The 21,277-nt window shown below is 22.4% G+C and overlaps 1 protein-coding gene across 1 annotated transcript in view; it reads left to right on the top strand.

The window, feature by feature from the left end:
• Positions 1-20,222, top strand: part of LOC105361693 (runt-related transcription factor 1) — a 53,226-nt gene extending 33,004 nt beyond the window's left edge. The window contains exons 5-7 of the mRNA XM_011498944.1: positions 15,692-15,883; positions 17,737-18,271; positions 20,037-20,222. Of these exons, the coding sequence (XP_011497246.1) occupies positions 15,692-15,883; positions 17,737-18,230 (686 nt within the window). The 3' untranslated portion in view covers positions 18,231-18,271; positions 20,037-20,222. The remainder of the gene's footprint in view (positions 1-15,691; positions 15,884-17,736; positions 18,272-20,036) is intronic.
• The last annotated feature ends 1,055 nt before the right edge of the window (positions 20,223-21,277 follow it).

Below are 21,277 nucleotides of genomic sequence, written 5' to 3'. Positions count from 1 at the left end.
AATCTATTCTGCACTTGTTTGGTCTCATTACCTAAAAAATCACTTACGACAATAGATTACTTATTTAACATAAACTTCTGGTTACTTACTTATAGTCTCTTACGAGACTAAACCGGTTGAAATGAGGCGAAAGTGATGGTGTAACATATTCGTAGCCACGATCAAAAAGGCTGTTGTCTATTCTTGCAAATTGCCACGTAATCTCGCATAACTGAGGGAATGCGAGTTTATTATTTTTACTGAATTTTAATGATTAAAGAATGACACACTTCTAACCCGCTTTTCTCATAAAATTTTTCATCCTTACCTGCAAATGAAATATATTTTGAACGAGTTATGTAGATTTATAAGGATAGTGAACCGAAACAGTATCTTAATCTTTTCTAAGTACCCACTATGTGCACAAAAATTAGATCGACGTTAAATGATATATAAAAGGCTAAGAGAATAAGAAATAAAACGATAGATAATGAGAGTTTTAGGTAATATATAAAAAAACTAAATATATAATTTAATCATTATTTGATTATTCTACTTTATCATATTTGAAGAGTATAGTAACTTTTTCTTATCTAGTTTTACTTTACAAATTGTACAAAGTCAATCCAGTACACAATAAAAAATGATTATATTTTAATATAGAATATTATGATAGTTTGAATAACTATTTCACTTTTATTTTGTGTTGTTTTAATTATTCAAAAATCTATATATTAATTGAAAAGTTATTTCGAGCAGTTTTTCAGAATTCTATTTATGAAAAATAAATATATTTTAACTATTTATATTAAGCAATAATCACGCAAGGAAACTATTTTTATTAAGAGTAAGAACATATTTTTATCTGCAATATACTAATTAAGTAAGAATAAAATATATATAATACAAACACACTCTGTAGTATTATATATTATGATGTTACTTTTATTGTTATTTAATTTAATTTAAATTACTTGTAAACCTCAAAATATATCATTAATAAGTTAGCTTTATATAAGACATTCTTGATTTACTCAAATAACTTCAATTATGTTTTTGCCTTTATAATTTTTTTATAATTTTTATATATTTCAAAAATTTTATTTCACGTTTCAAATAAAGTGTAGTTTTAAAATGTTTTTGATAATATTTAAGAAAGTTTAGAACTTTTATTCATGTATTTTTAAAATCTATTTTATGTATATTATATAAGAATATTTATACTATATCTCCAGCTAATCTGTATTAAATGCAAATATAAAAGTATATTGTTCAAGAAGTTTTGTTATTTTTTGTGTTTTTATTAATTTTTAAAATTTTTATTAAATATAACAAAATTAAATCTAAACAAATATTGTATAAAATAATAAAGAGGTATAATAAAATTATTACGAACATTGCAATTTGATTTAATAATTGACAAAATAATAACATTTTTATAGGAATAATTTAAAAATTTAAATTATTAATTAAATAATCTATTTCAACGCGATTTAATATAAATTCGTGTAAACTATCTTCTACGAGATAAATATTTAGATTTTTTTACATGCAATGATATATATTTAATTACATACAATTAATTTAGCATTGAATTTACAAGTAAACTTGTCAGAATAAATATAAAAAGAAAATGAGAATATAAGGAATAAAATAATATGACAATAGAAGTAATATTCAATCATTCAAGTTATCAAATTTGTAAATACAAATTATCATATTTATACAAATTCTTTAATCCTTAGGAATATTAAAATTATAATAAAAAAAATTATGTAGATTAACCATCAAATCGACCATATATCGAATTATTGTGTTTCATTCATTATTATATTGTTTGAGATTCATCCAAAGATTACGTTTAGTTTGCTAGTTGATACTTTAAAATAATGATAAAAGACAAATTCTCATCATTTAATTTTATATTTACAATAAGAATCTACAAGAAAAAACCCTTGTTAAAAGTATCATATGCAACGTTAATGAGTCCGTATAGAACTTATGATACGGGTTAGCCGATGTTCTGAGTGCGCTTGACACTTGCCTAATTGCCTAGTTTCCCCTCTTTAAGAAAGGCAGTCCTTACGTCACTCTGATCACGGGTTTCGTTAATGTAGAAAGTAATCAGATTAAGTTACGAACAAAGTTCGCACGATATGACCCTGATATGAGATGGAAACTGAAATTCATTTATATGATTCACTTGCAGTCTTTTCTATTACGTTATAGTATATTTAGTACAAAGATAAAATTAAATAATGAAAAAACTTCAAAATTATTTGGCTGTTAAAATTATAATTTCTTTACTTTTTAGGGTTGTTAAAAATGTGCTTTTGGTTTAATTTTCATTCGTATTCCTTGGAAATATATATTTTTTTGTATAAATAATCATAAGGCTATTTGCTCTTTTTTTTCTTATAATAGATTCTAATACATTATAATGAATTTTATAATTATAATTATAGAATCGGAAGTAATATTATTCAATGATATATATATATATATATATATATATATATATATACATACACATGAAAAACCTAAATAAGTAATTATTTGATGGAAATAAAATAGTATAAAATAATATTATGAATGTAATTGAATGAAAATTGAAAATTTAAAAAATAAAAAATGTAAATATTTAATGTTTTTACAAAAAAATAATTTTAAAATAATAATTTATCATGTTCAAATATGAGTTTTCTGGTTGAATAAAAAGAAGCTAAATAGATTATATAAAAGATTTATTATAAAATATAAACGTGAAAATATCCAGGTTTTAATAGCAATTACAACGTTGTCTACAATTTGAAAAATCTTTAGTTACACTGATTGTAGAAAAGTACTTTAAGAAATTCGATACGTTTCTCAATAGTAAAAACATGGATAATATTTTTTAAGAAATTCTCAAATTCATATCTCTAGAAATTCATACTTCTCAGACAACAACTTTATTAAGAACTGAATGGTATTTTAGTCGTTACGTTGATATATTTAATGGAAAATTTATAATTTATAATTTTTAATTTAATAATTTCTTTTCTTTCTAAAATAATTAAATACATCATTATCTTTGTAAAACATTTGTGTATTTATTAAATTTTTTATAGTTTCTACATCTTAGTACTCTACGAGTACTGGATACATTTTTTTGAATATCAAATATAATTTTTAAGAAAGAACTATTTTGTTAGACATTTTATATATTATTTTAAAATTTTTATTTGAAAAGGATTTAATTCGAAAATAAAAATATTGATGTATTTCTATTATTTTAATTTAATGTTATATATATTATATAATAGATATTATTTTATATAAATTATACATTATTATATATTAAGTATGTATGTAGCAGACATACTAATATCGAACAGTCCCTAATACTTTAACACTTTGATTTGAAATACATAATTTCAAACGGTGAATTAAATTATCCGTGTTTTCAGACTGATTTTTATATATACTGAAAAATATTACTATTTTACTTAAAATAGTATTTTATTTATTTTAAATAGCATTTTTTCATATTTAATATTTAATATTTAACTATAACATTTAAGATTATTTAATATTTTATTTAACGTTTTTTATAATCTTTGATAGGAAAAATCTAAAAATAAATGATAATAAATAAATAAATAAATTCTAATGTAAATGAAGAAAAATAACGAGAAAGGATTCCAATGTATATATAGTGAGCAAATTAAATTTATCATTAATTTCTGCCAATGCATCTACTTTTTTAATAGTATAATGATTAATTTTAATAAAAAACCAACAAACAAGTTAGCAACAGTTTATATAATGGTTAAATCTTCCGGTTAAGACAAAAGTAAAAGTTATAATCTCTGGAGAAGGAGAACCCAGTAAATTTAGATTTATTTTTTCGTATATTGCTACGGAGGTTTGAATTTGGTAAAAGTAAAGACCTGAGGTCTAAAAAAATTGCACAAAATAGCGAATAGAAAAAATCGACACGAAATTAGTGTAGTGTAACAAAGAGTCAGTGAACTCTTATAGCACGGGAAATACCAGAAGAGACCTAAGATACATATTTTTTAGCTATTCTATGGATTATATTCTATCGATTGCTACATATAAAGAAAATTTTAAATGCCTTAACGTGATTCTGTTTTTACATTTTTTTAATATTATTATTTTCATTTATTCACATTTCTTATTTTTATTGTAATTGTTATTATAAGGCTTTAATTAATCTTAATATAAACAATGAAACGTCAGACTGCTCATTTTATTTCAAATACTCATAAGAAATAATAATTTGCAAAAATTGTACTTATTATTAATGATAAATAAACTTTTGTTTATTAAATTAATTATTTATAACAGTAATACATAAAACTATGTAATGAAATTAAAATAAGCTTTAACATTTTTGTAAATATTAACTCATCTATTATAAATTAAAGAAATTAAAAAATATAATTATTATTCAAATTCGTCTAAGCAATAATTTTTAATTTATATTTACATTATTTAAAAACTATTAAAATTTGCAATAAATATGCATAGAAATTTTTAATGTATTAATATAAAAGTTATTACGTAATTTTAATTTCAATAGTATTTTAGTAAATTAATATGTAATAAAAGAATATTATCGGCTAAACATGTATAACATATTATTAAATAATTTTATAAACGTTTAAAATTTAGTAACTTCATTTTTTATCATATCTGTATTTAATCTATGTATTGCAATATAAATTTCATTGACTTTATTTGGATAATAAAAATATGTAAAAGAAAAAGTATAGTATAATTCAATGTTTTTTAAATATTTTATAATGTTTTATACATATAAAATTCAATAATTCGTTTAAAGTTGATATAAAGGATAGAAATCAATGAAAATTTAGTAACAATATGTTTCATTTATATGATGACCACTTTCATCGCAAAAAAATATTAGAATATAAATATATGAAAAACTTGTTTGATTAAATATTTATATCACTTTTTAAAGTATCAAGTATTATTTCTATATCTGCTTTAGTATATTTAATAGATAATGTAATCAAATGTATAAATTCATTATGTTTATTTTTTCATAATTAATTAAATTAAAATAGTTAAAGATATATATTTTATTTTTAAATAAATGAGTAGTATGTTTGTAAATTAATTATTCATTTAATTTGTTTTTTATTGATATCGAAGAATTAAAATTTAAGTCAATATTTTTAATTTTCTTTTTCACATTTGTTTTGGTAATAAATTATTAGTATAAATTCTCAATACTATTAATAACATAAAATTTATAACATCACTAGTAGTATTCTTATAAATGGATTAGAATGATTTATTTTTATGCCTCTCTTTAATCCTCAAGTATTTATTTAAGAAGAAATGATGAAATTTTTAAACATATAAGTCAAATACAATAATTATCTTGTCCTTAAATAAAAAACTTAAAGCGTCATTGTTGATATCTTGAATAATTCATATACACGTAATACTTTTTACTGTGAAAAATCTATGAACAAGTCAAAAATTTAATGTCTATGGTTATAAAATAACTGAAAAGGTAACAAATAAAAAAGAAAATCAGAAAAAACAAAGAAACGGTAATCTGCTGCGCTATTACTTGCGCTACTATTATTTCACACAACGGGACGAATTTGTAGCTTGGTAATGTCACTTATTGCATTTTTGTACTGATAAATTCTAGCCTTTTAATTGATCACCAATCAATGGGTCAGCCAGAGCATACATAATTAATTAACCACTTTCAAATAAATATTCTCTATATTATTTTTATTATATTCATAATTCAAAGAGTTATTTATTGTAGAAATGTACATGAACTTCTCAACCTACTTAGTATTTTACAAAAAAATAACTTATTATTTAACTTTAAACTTACTAATTCTATTAAAAAGTTACTTTTAACCAAATATTGTTTTTATAAGTAATTAAAGTTGAATTTTTCGATTTCATTACATAAAGTAAGAATTTCTTTAACTATAACGCGCATTATTGTCAATAAATATATATTTGCATTAATTATATAAATATAGAATACTAAACAGTCATTAAAATTGATTATAAGTATTTAAATTACATTTTGGAATATAATTAAAATTTTAATACATGATATTATATAATTAATTTGTATTACAATTACAAGAAAAATGCATATATCTTTAAATCACATCAAGTTATCTGTAGTAATCTAATAAATTTATATTATTGTTTTGATGTGAAATATCTCCTATTATATATTTCAATTTTGTATGTTTTATTTTTTAATTCTTTTTATTCTACACAAATATCTTGAATTTTGTAAAAATTATTTTCTTATAAAATTTGTAATAATTTATATTATATCACGATTCAAAGAAAATGAACACTTTAGTTTTGAATACGTACCGTTGTAATTAAAAAAATAATAGTAATAAATTAAAATATTAATTTCAAAAATTTTATTATTAATAATTATATTTATATACTGATTCAGAAACATTTAACACTAATGAAAGTAAAAAATTAACTGTAATAAAAAGAAGCATGAATAAAAAAAGGAAAGATTGACCAAGGGTTAAAAAGTAAGTTCCAAGTGGTATATCCAAAATTCAATTTCCGGACATGCAATTTCTTTTTCAAGATAATCATTGCGCTCGTTTCATTCATTCTTTGCTCCAGTCTCATTCAACAACACTGTGTGAGTTCGATGCTTCACATATTTTTTACTCTCTATTTTTCAGTTCTTTTCAAATTTTCTTTTATCTGCACTGGTGTGTCTTTATTTTCCCATCCTGTTCCTCTTTATTTATCAATTCTTCTGGATTGTTCATCTTCAAAATCACTTATTGTCAGATGTTAATTTCGCATACTCTTTTTTTTATAACGAAAGTCAGTAAAATATAGCTGAAGTATTGGCTTGCAACATATAGAGCACTCTTTAAATCGATATTTAGCCACTTATATATAAAACGAAAAAGGTAATAAATTTAATATAAGATGTTACACATGAAATGTAGATAAAAGACTGTATATTAGTTATGATTATTTAATTTACTTTTTCTATTGTTTTAAATTTTAGAAACAAACTATCAGTACTACTTATTCAAGTAACAATAGTATTTATCATAATCAATATTCTGGTAATATTAATGTTAATTAAAAATATTTCATCAAATTATTTAAATTTATTTTTTTCAAATAACCTTTTTCATAAAATATATTTTAAATAGGATGAAAATCATATAAAAACTTAATGCAATTATAACAATAGACAGCAACTTATGATTAAAATGAATAGTAGCAATATTTCAATTTCGTAATTTTCTATAGTATGATATTATTTATCTATATATTTTTTAAATTTTAACTTAAATTTGATTAATATTTAAAATATTCAAAATCTCAACTTGCATTATCTTAGATGCAATTACACATTTTTTTATTACTTACATTATACATACAGAAGCAAAAAATAAGTGAGAAGACAAATAAAAGAATTAGTACGTATTAATGAATTAATTAAATACAAGTTCTTCTCTGTTTCTCTATGACTTATAATCTGTATTTGTATCTGCTTGTTTTGATTTTCTTTCTCTATTCCCTTAATTTTTTTACTTAAACGCTATAATGGAGGTATTGTTCATAGTTCATCTTTCTTTAATCTATGGGTGTGAAACCACAGCGAGGTGGTTTAGATGCTTAGTACCCTGAGCATATAGAACCCACAGTTATCTATTTCGAACTGACCGTTCATCGTGTCTTTTCAATGACTTGTACGTTCGTTTAAAAATTCTTATTGAATATTGATACTTAAAAAGCTTACTCATAAAATTTATAGTAAGTTTTGAATACTTTAACGTAATTTGGATTACTTTTTTGAAAATTTGAGAAAAAAACAATGAAAAATTATGGTTTATTATGGATGAAAGTATAAAAGTAACTATAAAGTTCTACACGTGGAAGTGCTTTTATTCAATCATTTATTTTTATCATATGTAAAAAAATATATAAAAATTTATATTTCTAAAATATTTTCATTCCATTTTTAATAATAAAATACATAACATGTTTAAATCACCAAAAATGAAACGAATATTTTAATATACAATATTCTATAAAAGTTAAAAATAGGAAATTAATGACAATATTTGTTCAAATAAAGTATATTCTAATAAATTATCTTTATTGATAAAAACAGTTCGTATAATTTTTTCCTTATTTTATTAAATTTATCTTAATAATTAAACTAAATTAATAATAATTAAATATTGATTTAATATCAATAATAAATTAATACAAACAATCGATATAGTTTATAACTAAAAATAAAACTTGATGCTTTTAATATTTCATTAAAGTATTTGATATTAATTTAATAAATAATCCATAATTTATAATGTTATGTATGTGATACCTGCTTGATGATTAAATTAAAAAAAATCGGAAGAGTAAAATGACAAATAATAATGACAACGATATCGACAATGTCATTAAAATGAGAAAAAAGGAAGAAAAAGGAAAACGAAGCAAAAGGGGCTTCGGTTCCCACCAAGATAGATATATCTCCTCTTGTGCTTTGCACGTAAGTCGATATTCCTTCTGTCCGCCTTGCAAATATGTACGCATTTCTCCCTTCCTCCTATTCTCTTCTTGTCTCTTATTCGATCTTTCCTTTAAGCCCTAGAACTGATGACTGCTCGTTTCTTACACAAGCATACAACTGGGAAAATGTGTACTTTACACACTTGCAAAAACACGAAGTCTTACGATGCATGTGAACGTAGACGCACGTGGTACGTCGTCGGTAAGCACGGACGACAAGGGCAAGATTTCTCTTCAGTATCATTTACCGAGCTGATCAACGCCACGATCTGTTTTGCCTTTCATTTTTCTTTCTTCTTTCTTTTTTTCACTTTTTATATTATCTTGTATTATAAAGTATCGCTTCACCAAAGGTCAGATTGTGTTTCTTCACACACCAAACCAATGTCGACAGTTCTGCACCCACGATCTAAGATTTTTGCTAGATTGCGTGACGTTGTTAATGGAACAGATGGATGGACTGAATTGATGCAGATATAAAAGAAGCATCTAATTAATTAAAATTTTTTCGTAACTGATTGTAGGTTTCCTAAAAGATCAAATATTGATTTAATAAACACTGTTCCTTTTCACGAATTTCAAGGTAATGGAAAACATTTTTGAAGTATGATTAAAATATACATTTTTGTATATCATATTACATATTCAAATCAACTACCTACAAATAATAAGATTGATATTATTTGATATTATTGATATTATGATTGATATATATATTGACGGATATATTTATTTGATTAAATTATTATTACTTTAAAATCAAAAATTGAAATAAAGAAAATAAAGCTACTAACAAACAGAAACTACTAAATGTGGATAAAGCACTAAAATTTATTATTTCAATACAAAAATTTACAAAAAAACATAAAATAAAGAGTCGTACTTCAATAGTATTATTTATTTTCGATTTCTATAAATTATATTGATTTTTCATTGTAAAGAATTTTAAAATATTCAGTAATGAATTATTAGGTATCTTTTAATTTATTACATAGCATATATTCGAAGAACTATATAACAAAGCTATGTACATAAATGTTTTATTGATTATCTTTATAAAAATTTTAAATAAAATTGATAAATATACGATATATAATATAAAACTAGTAGTAAAAAAGTAATTTATTATTTTATTAAAGTTATTAAAGTATTGTTTTATTTTCTTCATAATGTATACTTTATCTTGCTTTGTTGCTTTATTTAAAAGTTTTTGAAATGATTAAATTTAATAAAACAGTCTCTAATTAAAATTTTATAAAATTATCATATAAAAACTTAATAAAGTGACATTGTTACACACTTAATATTACGTATAGTGTTTTAAACCTAAGAATTTAATAGAAAATTCTAATTGCTTATTTCTCCATTTGATAGAAAATTCTTATTTGTTAATAAAAATAATATTACACTTATCAGTTCAACAATTATCTCAACCTAATTGTATTATATATTATATAAAGAAAAATTACAGAATTTATTTTTTAGTTGTTGAAGCTGTTGCCTAAAAGCCTCAATACACAGTAGTAAGCCAAAGAGATTGTACGTATGTAAAAAAAATGAATGAAGAAAGAAGTATAATCTCCTATAGTTCGTCTTCATCTCTCTTCCGTTCTGCTCTAATTCTTTTTCTTAAGTTGCCTGAAAAAAATCTTTCTCCGTCTTCTTTTCTGAAAAAATTTGTATCGTGAACGAAACGACCTATTATTTCTAACAGATGGTTCATCCTCTGTCCTATCTCTCTCTCTCTCTCTCTCTCTCTCTCTATCTTTATCTCTCTTTTTGTGTCTCTTTATTTCTCTCTTGCACTCTCTCCAAGACAAAACTGTTCTTTTAACTCATTTCGTTACACTACTTCTACGTTTTATATATAAATAGATTTCGAAAATAATTTGGATAACTTTTCTGTTTCTCTTTTTTCTTTCGTTTTTCTATCGTCTAACCCTTTTACATACATGCACACGCACATACTCACATATATTATTTAAAGCTAAAATACTACATATTAGTCAACAGGATCTCCGATTAAATGCGGCGCCTTTGAGGAAAGTTATGTTTCTTTCATGAAATAACCCAAATCTTCTAGTATCAAATACGTGACTATTTACGGCACCTGCTTTTTAACTTTGATGTTCGGCACCTTGAATACTTAACTTGTGTGTACGTAAAATTCTTTTATTATAATTGTGCCTATAGGTGTATATAATAGTCTCTGGACTTTGTTTAAAAACACTAAATATGTTTAATTTTTTATAGCGATTAATAGTAATTTGTAAGTATCAAAGCAATTTATAAATAGTAATGATTGAAATATTTGCTCTAATACTATATTACAATGTAATAACTATTAGTTAATACAATGATTAAATATACTAAGTAGTAGTAACTCACAATTTGGTTCAACTTTGATAACATCATGTAATGAAGATAGAACATGAACTCCTGTACTATAGTTTTTATATGATGACAGTTTAAATATATTTATTCATTAAACATATAATTGAACAATTTTTATAAGATATATATTTTGTCCTATTGTTACTAAATAACTCTAATTAAATTACATAGTTATAAGTCATGATATAAAATATACGAGAGTTTTTTATTTATTTATTTTGAATCGATATTTACATTTTTTAATGTTTTTCTTTTATTCCGTTATAATATTTTAAATAAATTTAATAGGAGACACTAATGTTTTCGTAAAAATATTTATTTTAACCATTTAAATTATTTTAATATTATTTTATTTTGTTCAGATTTATTAGATTTGGAAGATTTTTATAACTCTTTTGATAATAATAATATTAATTAGAAATATTTTTAATAATAAAAACCAAAACATTGTAAATTTAAACCTTTATAAAATAAAATTAATTTTAAAATAAATTAATTTTTTTAATTTTTAATCAAATTAAAATTAATGAAATGTAAAATACAGTCTATTTAATCAGAAGTATTGCTTAATTATATAATTAAAATCAATAAGATATAAAATAATAAAATCTCGATCATTTCATACTTAATATTGTAATCACGAATGAAGGGCTTCCGGTTATAACAAATACTACTACAATTAGTGCATACTTCTTTCAGATGAGTGAAAATCAGCAATTTCCGAATTGGGCTTTCACTTTACTCAATCATAATAAGATAATTTTAGTCATCAGACACGTTTGGGTAAGTCTAAAATCATGAAACGTATGAAATGAATCCACATAAAATAAGTAGCACGAACCATAAATTCAGTAAAATTTACCAAGAACTGCCTTTTGTCTTAGTCAATAAACTCTTGCACTCTTCATAAAAAATGTCTGATAGTTTAAACTCCTTTCTAGTTTATTTTCGTTCCGATTGATAATACTTGTGAAAAATCAAGGATAACGATAATATTAAATCGGTAATCTCGCTGTATGAACTTGATCCTTCTACATATTCTTTTGTGGGTTTTTCCTAGATAATTTTTAATTATTTAAGCTTTAAATTATATAAATGTTTAAAGACAACGAATTGATTGTAAAATGAGTAATCTAATATATGGTAAAATAATGTATCTTAAACATATATGATTTTATGTACAATTTCATATTCAAACATATTGACATTATTCTACTTTATAAATTTTAATATCTTACAATCCAAAAATTTCTATGAAGAGTAATACTTAAATTTATAAAATTTATCTATTATTTCTAAATTTATATTAAATTTTGAAATATAATTTATTTAATTTAATATAATTTATTATAAATATAATTTATTTATTATGAAATATATAATTATATGAAAAAACATTTTATATCTGAAATTGAATACGTAAATTACAAATACAAAACTTACCATTTTTATTATTGGTTTGTAGGAAAAGTTTCTTGGTATATTCTATTAATTGAAAATTTATAAATTAAAAATATGAAAATTAATATGAAATAATAATTTTTTTTTAGTGGAATTAGAAATGCAGAATTTATTACTGATAAAATATTACTTGATTAAAACGGTTTTTACAAACAAATGTTGATTAAAAAAAGAAGTAATATGCGATTAATAAATTTAATTAATATTAAATTAAGTTATATATTAAAATAATTAAATTAAATGAAAGTTTTTTTCTTTAGTATTAATGAAACATTAAAATGAATTTTATTAATAGAAAAAGCTAAATACAAACATTATTCTCATTTCCGCTAATTGCAAAAAACCTCTATTTTATATTTTTCTCGTGCAATAATAATTAAAATAATAATTTAATCTATAATTTTATATTTAATGTAGAATTTTATGAGTTTTTATGATAGTATTGATAATTTCGTAAAGAGTTAACACTATATTATCGCAAACTAATTCTATTGACAAATTAATCAAGATGAAATACAAAAAACTAATCATTTACAAAATTATTAAAATTAAGACTAGAGAGAAATAAAATTGTAATACAGAAAAATCCGAAAATGATTCCTTAAATAAACTTTAAACTGTTCACTACAATTTGTACTCGATTGTTCTATTGCAGTGCAAATGAGAAAATTAAAGTAGAACTGCACAAATATATGCAATTAATAAAACATCGAAGTTGCAACATAATTAGTATACCTCTATTTCACATATAATACTTACATAGTGCCTAGAGACATTTATTAGAACCTTAATTACTGGTTCGCAGCCAATTATGCCTATATATGCATATGCCTGCTTTGAGGATAATAAGAAATAAACAGGTAGAGACGTAGTCATAAACATAGTATGCGTTTAATTTCAACCGTCCAACCGCAATTAATGCACTCTGTCACGGTTCTGCATAGAATGAGGCTTTTTTGTACAATTTTCTTCTCCTTTCTCTGGACCACTGAGTTTTTCTGTCTAGAGATTTGATTTTCTAAGTAAACCTAAATAGATGATGTTAGTACCGTTATATTATCAGGTAATTTATTTTATTTTTTATTGAAATCAGTAATGTTTCTGAAGAAAAAGGATTACCTCATCTGAGAGATACTATTGTAATAAATAAAAAAAGATTTTACTGCTGAATTTCATCTTTACTTAATTTTTGATACGTATAAATACGTGATTCTAAAAATTATTTTTTGGTAAATACAAATATTACGCATCAACATTTTCACAATCTACATACTACTGGTTAATTAATAATATTAGTAATAAAATTAATTAATAAGATTTAGTATTTATTCAATTTCCAAAATTACAATTTCCAAAATTTTTTTTTAAGCTCGAACATTGAAAAGTTTATGAAAAGAAGCGAAACTTTCTATATAACGTTTCATTTTAAGATTCATTTTACTCGTCTGTCTCAAAACTCACATTAACAAAACAAATGAATAACTTTCTTCACATAATTTTAGTTATATGAAACTGAGGTAAAAAAGAAAATTGCTAGGGTCAAAGAGGAATTCTTGATTATTTTACATTATATATATTGTCAGACTGGAAACTTTGGTTAGTCTTTTAATTCCGTTCTTTCTCACTTGTACACTTTGAAGCAGTGACCATTTCGTTATTTTATTAAATTTCAAGCACAATGAAATCAGTTCATTCAAAAATTAATTTCTTTATTCCTTATGAAAATTATAATATTAAAAAAATAAGTAAAAATATATAAGTAAAAATTAAAAGAAATACTGTAAATATGCGTGGTTTTGTAGAGCGCATTTAGAAATATACTTCCTAGATCTATTTCTATTTGTATTAAATTTTAATAAAATAAATTTAGTATACTCACTGTTTATTGAGAATATTAAATAAAAAGACCAAAATTATTAATAAATAATAATTTCATAGATATGGTCGTTTATTTTCATCTATTTTTTATATTCCTGAATTTAATTTAAATAATAAGTCAAAAATAACAAAAAGTAATGTAGTTTATGGTGCAACAGAGGACATCATTATAATACTTAATAATTTAAAATATGAAAGAAGTTGAATTTTGTTTCCTTATAACTTTGTATATAACAAAGATAATTTAATAATCGCCATTATTATAGTTTTTTTTATTATTTATATTTAATTAAATTTTATCACACATTCAATTTATTGTATTGACTTATAGTTTTATGTATCTTAAATACCGTAAAGTTTATTACGTTTTCAAATAATATAATACCAAAATAATCAACATATTTCCCATCTTAATATACTATCAGAGAAAAAAGGAAATTTTATAATTAATACACTCAAGGTACAAAAACTGTTGAAAATCTTCATTTTTTATTGGAAAGATTAATTTAGTCGTTCGATTCATTTCATTGATGTGATCGTTGATCTATCATAAGCCTGTACATAGTCACATCGATAATAGCCGGATATGTAATGTACCGGATGTATGTACAACTCTACTTCCAAAAGACTGTAAAACATATAAATTAACATTTAGCTATATTATTACTTTTATTAATATAATTCCATAATTATTAATTAATTTTGCTTTATTCCATTTAATTCATTACAATAAATAAAAAATTATTATTAATCGGTATTACTGTGAAAACTACTATCCATATAATATTTATTTATAGTTATAAGCAATTTTTTTGCTGAGACTAAAAATATTTATTGCAAATATAAGTTTTTCAATATTTCTTAATTATATAGCATTAAATAATCCCTTTTTAAACATAATTTATGCATTATTAAGTAAAAAAATGTGTATTTCTAATATCGTATAAAGATAGTTGATACATCATTCGGAATATCCGAATAAATTAATAAAACTACTTAATATCATAATTAGAACAATTATGATTACTAAAACTTTACGATAAAATAATTTAAAATTTAAAGAGCTGTTTTAAACATATTATTGTCTATACTTTACAAATTAACTTAAAATTAACTTTAACAATTAAATTTTGTTTCGGTCATTACTAATTTAACAAAAAAAATATAAATTTTCATTACATATAATACCTAATCAGCATTTATTTTTACTATTACAATTGTTTTATTAAAAATTAAATAAAAAAAATAACGTGTAATCACAATGCATCGCAGCTTCTGAATTGATCTGCTCAAGAAATAAAAAAAAAGTATATTGAAATGAAAGTAGCGATAATGGTTCGCTCAAATCAGTCAGTAATTAACCTTTAATTTTCTTGCTTGTTAACAGACTCCAGTACTGCCGGAAGTGCGACAACGACGGAGTGGGCGTATCCATCCACGGCGCCGTCTTACCCGGCACCCGCAGGAAACGTTGTAGGTGGAGGTGGCTCCTACTCACCCATACCAGGTGGCGCTTTCTCTTATCCGGGCGAGGCGCTCGCCCATCATCCAACCACCGAACCCGTGCCCCTACCAACTGGTAAGTCAGTCTATCTCCCTTTTTCATTCATTCCCGCCCTCTCTCACTTTCTCTTTCTTCCTCCCTCTTATATCTTGCGCGAGTACTTGCTTTTAAGTAAGTTTCCAGGTTTTTTCATCAATCAACTTTACATGTACAAGTATCCTTTAAACTTCTCAGTGAGTGTAGTATTAGGCTTATGATTAGTGTATTTAAATACTCAGCTAATATAAGATATGTGCTTTTTATAAATATATTCTAACTAAATTTTCATCCTCAATAATTGCAAGAGAAAATGATGTTAGATAGAAATCTTTATTGTGTAAAGTACAAAATTATCTTCTTTACATGTACTTGTTTCAGAAATATATTGATTTATATATTATTGGTATTACATTATTTTCAAATCATTTAGTTCTAAAATTTTTAAATAAAATGTTGAAAATTCATTGATTAATAATTTTTTTTTAAATCAAAATCAAAATTTTAAATAATCAACTATTTTCACTTATTCTAAATCTAAATTATCGTATATATGATATAAAAGTAGTTTAATGTTTGAAAAATATTTAATAATTTAAATAAAAATTGTAAATGATATGGCACCAAAAATATTTGAAAATTATCATTAAGTAACATCTTGCAAATTTTAATAATTTAATAAGAAAATATAAACAATGTGTATCAAAATATTGATTAATTATGAAACTTAGACATTAATTGTACTAAAAAATATTGAAAACAATTTCAATTGTATTTCCGTTAATATTTGCTTATAGAAGATTTTAGAAAGTGTATATTGTTTTTCTATATATTATTCTATTTCTTCTTCTTTTCCTTCTTCTCATCAAACTTTTTTGCATGATACACTGCACGCGACTGGAGAAATCTACTTGACCTGTATGGAAATTCTGCATTATTGATAGCTATAGCATAGTATTCCACCTACGATTGTAAATAAATAGCTTTACAAGTTTGAGAAAAGCAGGGATTCTCAAAATACATATAAAAAAGCAGTGTCGAATAAAATTTTCTCTGCGTACTGCTCCTTTCTCAAACCTTCTTTACATAGTGTAAGTAACATAGAATAGTATGAAAATTGATTGCCTATATATAATTGACGTAGGTCGTTAAGTTTCGATTTCTCATAATTTTCCTTTTTTTCATTATTTTATTTCTTGCAAAGTACACGAAGGATGATTTATTATCACATATCGCGTAGTAGCACATTGGCGTAGTAACACTTTTTTCTTTGAAATATCATAATGTTTGTTACATATCATATTTGCCGGTTTCAATTTTATATTAATATTTTACGTTAAATTAAAAAATTACTATCTGATTTTATTATTTTCAAAAAAATTTCTAATAAAATTCGAATAAAATTTATAATATAATTATTTTTTATTTTATATACTTGCAATCTTACAAAGTACAATAAAAATTTTTTTATTATTGATTAAAGGTTCATCACTTTTATCAGATAAAATCAAAGTTCTAAAAATAAATTAATTATAGATGTATACCTTATATCGTATATTATTTAAAAGGATATCAAATTTCATATATCAAATTATATTTATCATTATATGTAATTATAGTTAAATGCAATAATACATATGTTTAATTTAGTTTAGAATATTTATATTTAGGATTGAATTACATACCTATATTACAGATTAGGGCATCTCATAATCTCTACTTACCAACATTAATATTTATTATTGTTATTAATGCATATTAACTTGTCAAGATAGTTAACATATGTCTAATATTAACATATGTTTAATACTACAGTTAGCTTATTACATAATTTCTAACATTATTAAATGAAAACATTGATTATAATAGAGTAAAAGACAATTTTTCGGCAGTGCTTCCGTCAGACGGTCAGCATGATGCGTATACACCAGGCTGCGTTTCAATGTATCCAGGGCACGCGGTCACAACGACGAGCTCATTGACTTTAGGACAAAACGTAAAACCCGCCAGTGAGGCCACAGACATGTACGAAACGTCAACAGGTAGTCCCGGAGGCTATCATCATTATGGTGGTTGGACAACAACCCCGGCCTCGGCCACTTCGGTACCAATGCCAATGGCTACAGCAGCTGCCCACAACTATAATCCCAACTACCAGGGTTACTACCATCAGAACCCAACCAGCAATCAGAACTATATAAACACAACACCAATGGTCCTCTATCCACAGGTCTTCACCAGCACCATCAACCAGAACCAAATTCATTTACATTTGAGTGAGGAGGCACTGGCCAGTAGTAATCTTACTATCAGCAGCAATAGACTTGAAATTGGGATACTAGGGGAAGAAAGTGAGCAACGTAACGACGTCTGGAGACCCTATTAAAAGATCTGTTGAATGAAAAATCTCTACAATTATTAATTCAGGTATGTATATCAGTATTTTTTATTTTAAAAACTTATTTACTAATTCTATTGTTTTATGAATTTATTAATTTATCGGCAAGATTTGTATGGCACTTTTCATTTTTTATTTATTAACTTCATAACTGTCGTTCGGTACTGTATTAATAGTAATATTACAGAATTTATTATTCTATTAATATTTTCGATTAAAATAAATTGTAGAAATATAAAATATAGTAAAATATTTCATCTGAATAAATTTTTGGTACAATAAAATATTATACCTAAATTACATATTTATGAGTAAATCGATTTTGTGTAATTAAATATAAAAATAAGTAACTCAAAAATACATGTAATTTTTTTTTTTTTAATATTTATGTAACAAATTCTTTAGATTATTTTTAAATATTTAAAAAAAAATAAACAATCGAAAAAATTATTTATTTATCTTTAGTTCATAAAATCTTTTTTAATGCTGATAATGTATAAATTTTTCATGATCGTAAAAAAATATTATTAAGTGACTAGTATTATATAAAAAGTAAAACTTTTTATGTTGGTATACTTTAAAATTGTCATAATTAAAAGTGTTGTTTTATAAATAATAATATTATCATCACCAAATTATAATTTTGTAAATAATAGAATTATATTAAAAGTAATACATATTTTAAAAATATTGAAATTAATAACATTTAGAATAGAGGGAAATAATACTACCACATAAATATTTTAATAAATATATTTTAAATTATTGATAATTTTTTATCAATATATTATAAAATACGAAAAACATTTTATAACTTTTCATTTAGTTACAATACAAATGAAATTGTTATGAATATAAATATCTAACTTAAAATTATAAATACTCATTTTATTATATTCCTAAGCAATAAATTAGTAATAAATAGAAGATAAAAGTAATATATATCAATATTATACTAAAAATATAAAATAGTAACAAAATAGAATACAAAGAAAAAAATTTTTTAATTTAATTTAATACATATATTATACACTATTAAAATAAATAAATCCTAAATAAAACATTGAATATTTTACATAAATTATAACAATTTTTTATAATTATAATATATCGTGAAAACTCAGTTTGTATATCAATATTTTGATAATAAATAATGCAAAAAGGTAAAATGAATGGTTTTTATTGTAAAAATATGCATCGCAAAAAATATAAAATATGTTCTAAATATTTCATATAAAAACTGAAAAGGAATTATTACCATCTAAGGATTGTAATCAATCAAGTAATTAATTAATTAATATTTTTATATATATTCTAAAATTATTTATGTGCATTTCAAATGTTTTTTGTTTTATAATTTTTAAATTTATTTATCACGCGTATTATATATATTATATATAAAATTATATATAAAATAAATATATTTTATAAAACAAAAAAATGTTAAATAATACTATCATAATATTATTATTTCATACTATTATTATTATTATTTTCTTTAATTTTTATACATATCTACATAATATATATATTATATACATTTATAAATTTTAATATATCATTATATTATCATATATATATATTATTTACATAAAATATAACATTTTATTATTTCTTCATAACTTTTTATGAATATCATTGCATTCTTTAATCTGATTCTTTTATTTTATTTAGTTTCTTGTTAAATTTGATTAAAAATCAACTTTATCAAATCTTATAATAATGGCTCTACATAGAAAAATAAGAAGCAGAAAATTTTAGAAAGAATAACTTTAAACAATACATCATTTATAGATTTGCTGGTAGACACATAATTATCATGGAATCACACAAATGATGTAGCTGTAGGCTAAAATGACGGAAATCAACATCAATAATACGCAATTCCAAGAAGAGCTAAAACCATCTATACTATAATGTTTTCTTTTTTTGCTTTTCTTCTCTAGAATTCATTCTATAAGAAATTTAAAAAATATAAGAGGAAGTGAACATGAAAGAAAGAAAAAAAAATAATTAAAAAAAAATAAAAAAAAATTAATGCAAAAAATTGAAAAGCATAAAAAATAGACTAATACATTGTACATACGTAAATATTTTTCATGTAATAAATATTTGCTGAATTTCTTTGTAACTCATTTTTTAATTCTCTTTCTTCGTTTTCCTCTATGTATTCTATAAGCCTTTCTATAAAATTTAATATTGAAATATAGCATTTAATTTATATTCTAATTTTTTTCAATGTTTGATAGATTCCAAAAAATAATATTTCAAATAACGAATGAGTATTTTAATAATTTATTTTTATTTAATTTATTTATATATAAAAACATTATTGATGGTTTTAAAAATGAACATAAACCATTTACTTGCAAATGTAATAATACACTAATTTGAAGTATCGTGATTATAAGTTACAAATCATTTTATATTAAACAAAATATAATAATAAAAAAATTTTTAATTTTTTTTATATAATAGCATAAAATGTGTGTATCCATATATGGTGTAAGTATGGAACTTAATTGATAATATTAATTGATTAAATGTCAATAGATGAATTAAAACTTTTAATAGTGCTTTCAGCGTATAAATTCATTTAGATACATACAATCGTATATGCATGATTATTTATTTTTTATACAAAATGAGATAATAAGCAATTATTCATTATTTACTATATATATTATAAGATATTTATTTTAAATATCTAGTAAATATAAAGAATGAAAAATTTAACTACATATTAATGGATTTATAAAGAATGAAACCTAATAAAGTTAATTTATTATTTAATTATATGATAATAATTGTTTATACATTACTTTTTATCATTGCCGCTAAAAGTGTGTTCAATTTATAATAATTATATGCAATTAAATCAATAGTATTCTATTTTCCTTAGTGCAATTGTGACATATATTCTTACTAAAATATAAATTCATTTAATATAAAAATTCATTTACTATTCTTATTATCGAAGAGCATCATGTCCTACTTTTAAATAGATTAAGCATTTTACAATTCTATATTAATAT

The sequence above is a fragment of the Ceratosolen solmsi genome, unplaced genomic scaffold, assembly GCF_000503995.2.
Source record: "Ceratosolen solmsi marchali unplaced genomic scaffold, CerSol_1.0 scaffold30, whole genome shotgun sequence".
NCBI lineage: Eukaryota > Metazoa > Arthropoda > Insecta > Hymenoptera > Agaonidae > Ceratosolen > Ceratosolen solmsi.
Note: the sequence above shows the minus strand (reverse complement) of the source record. Positions and strands in the feature narration are given on the sequence as shown.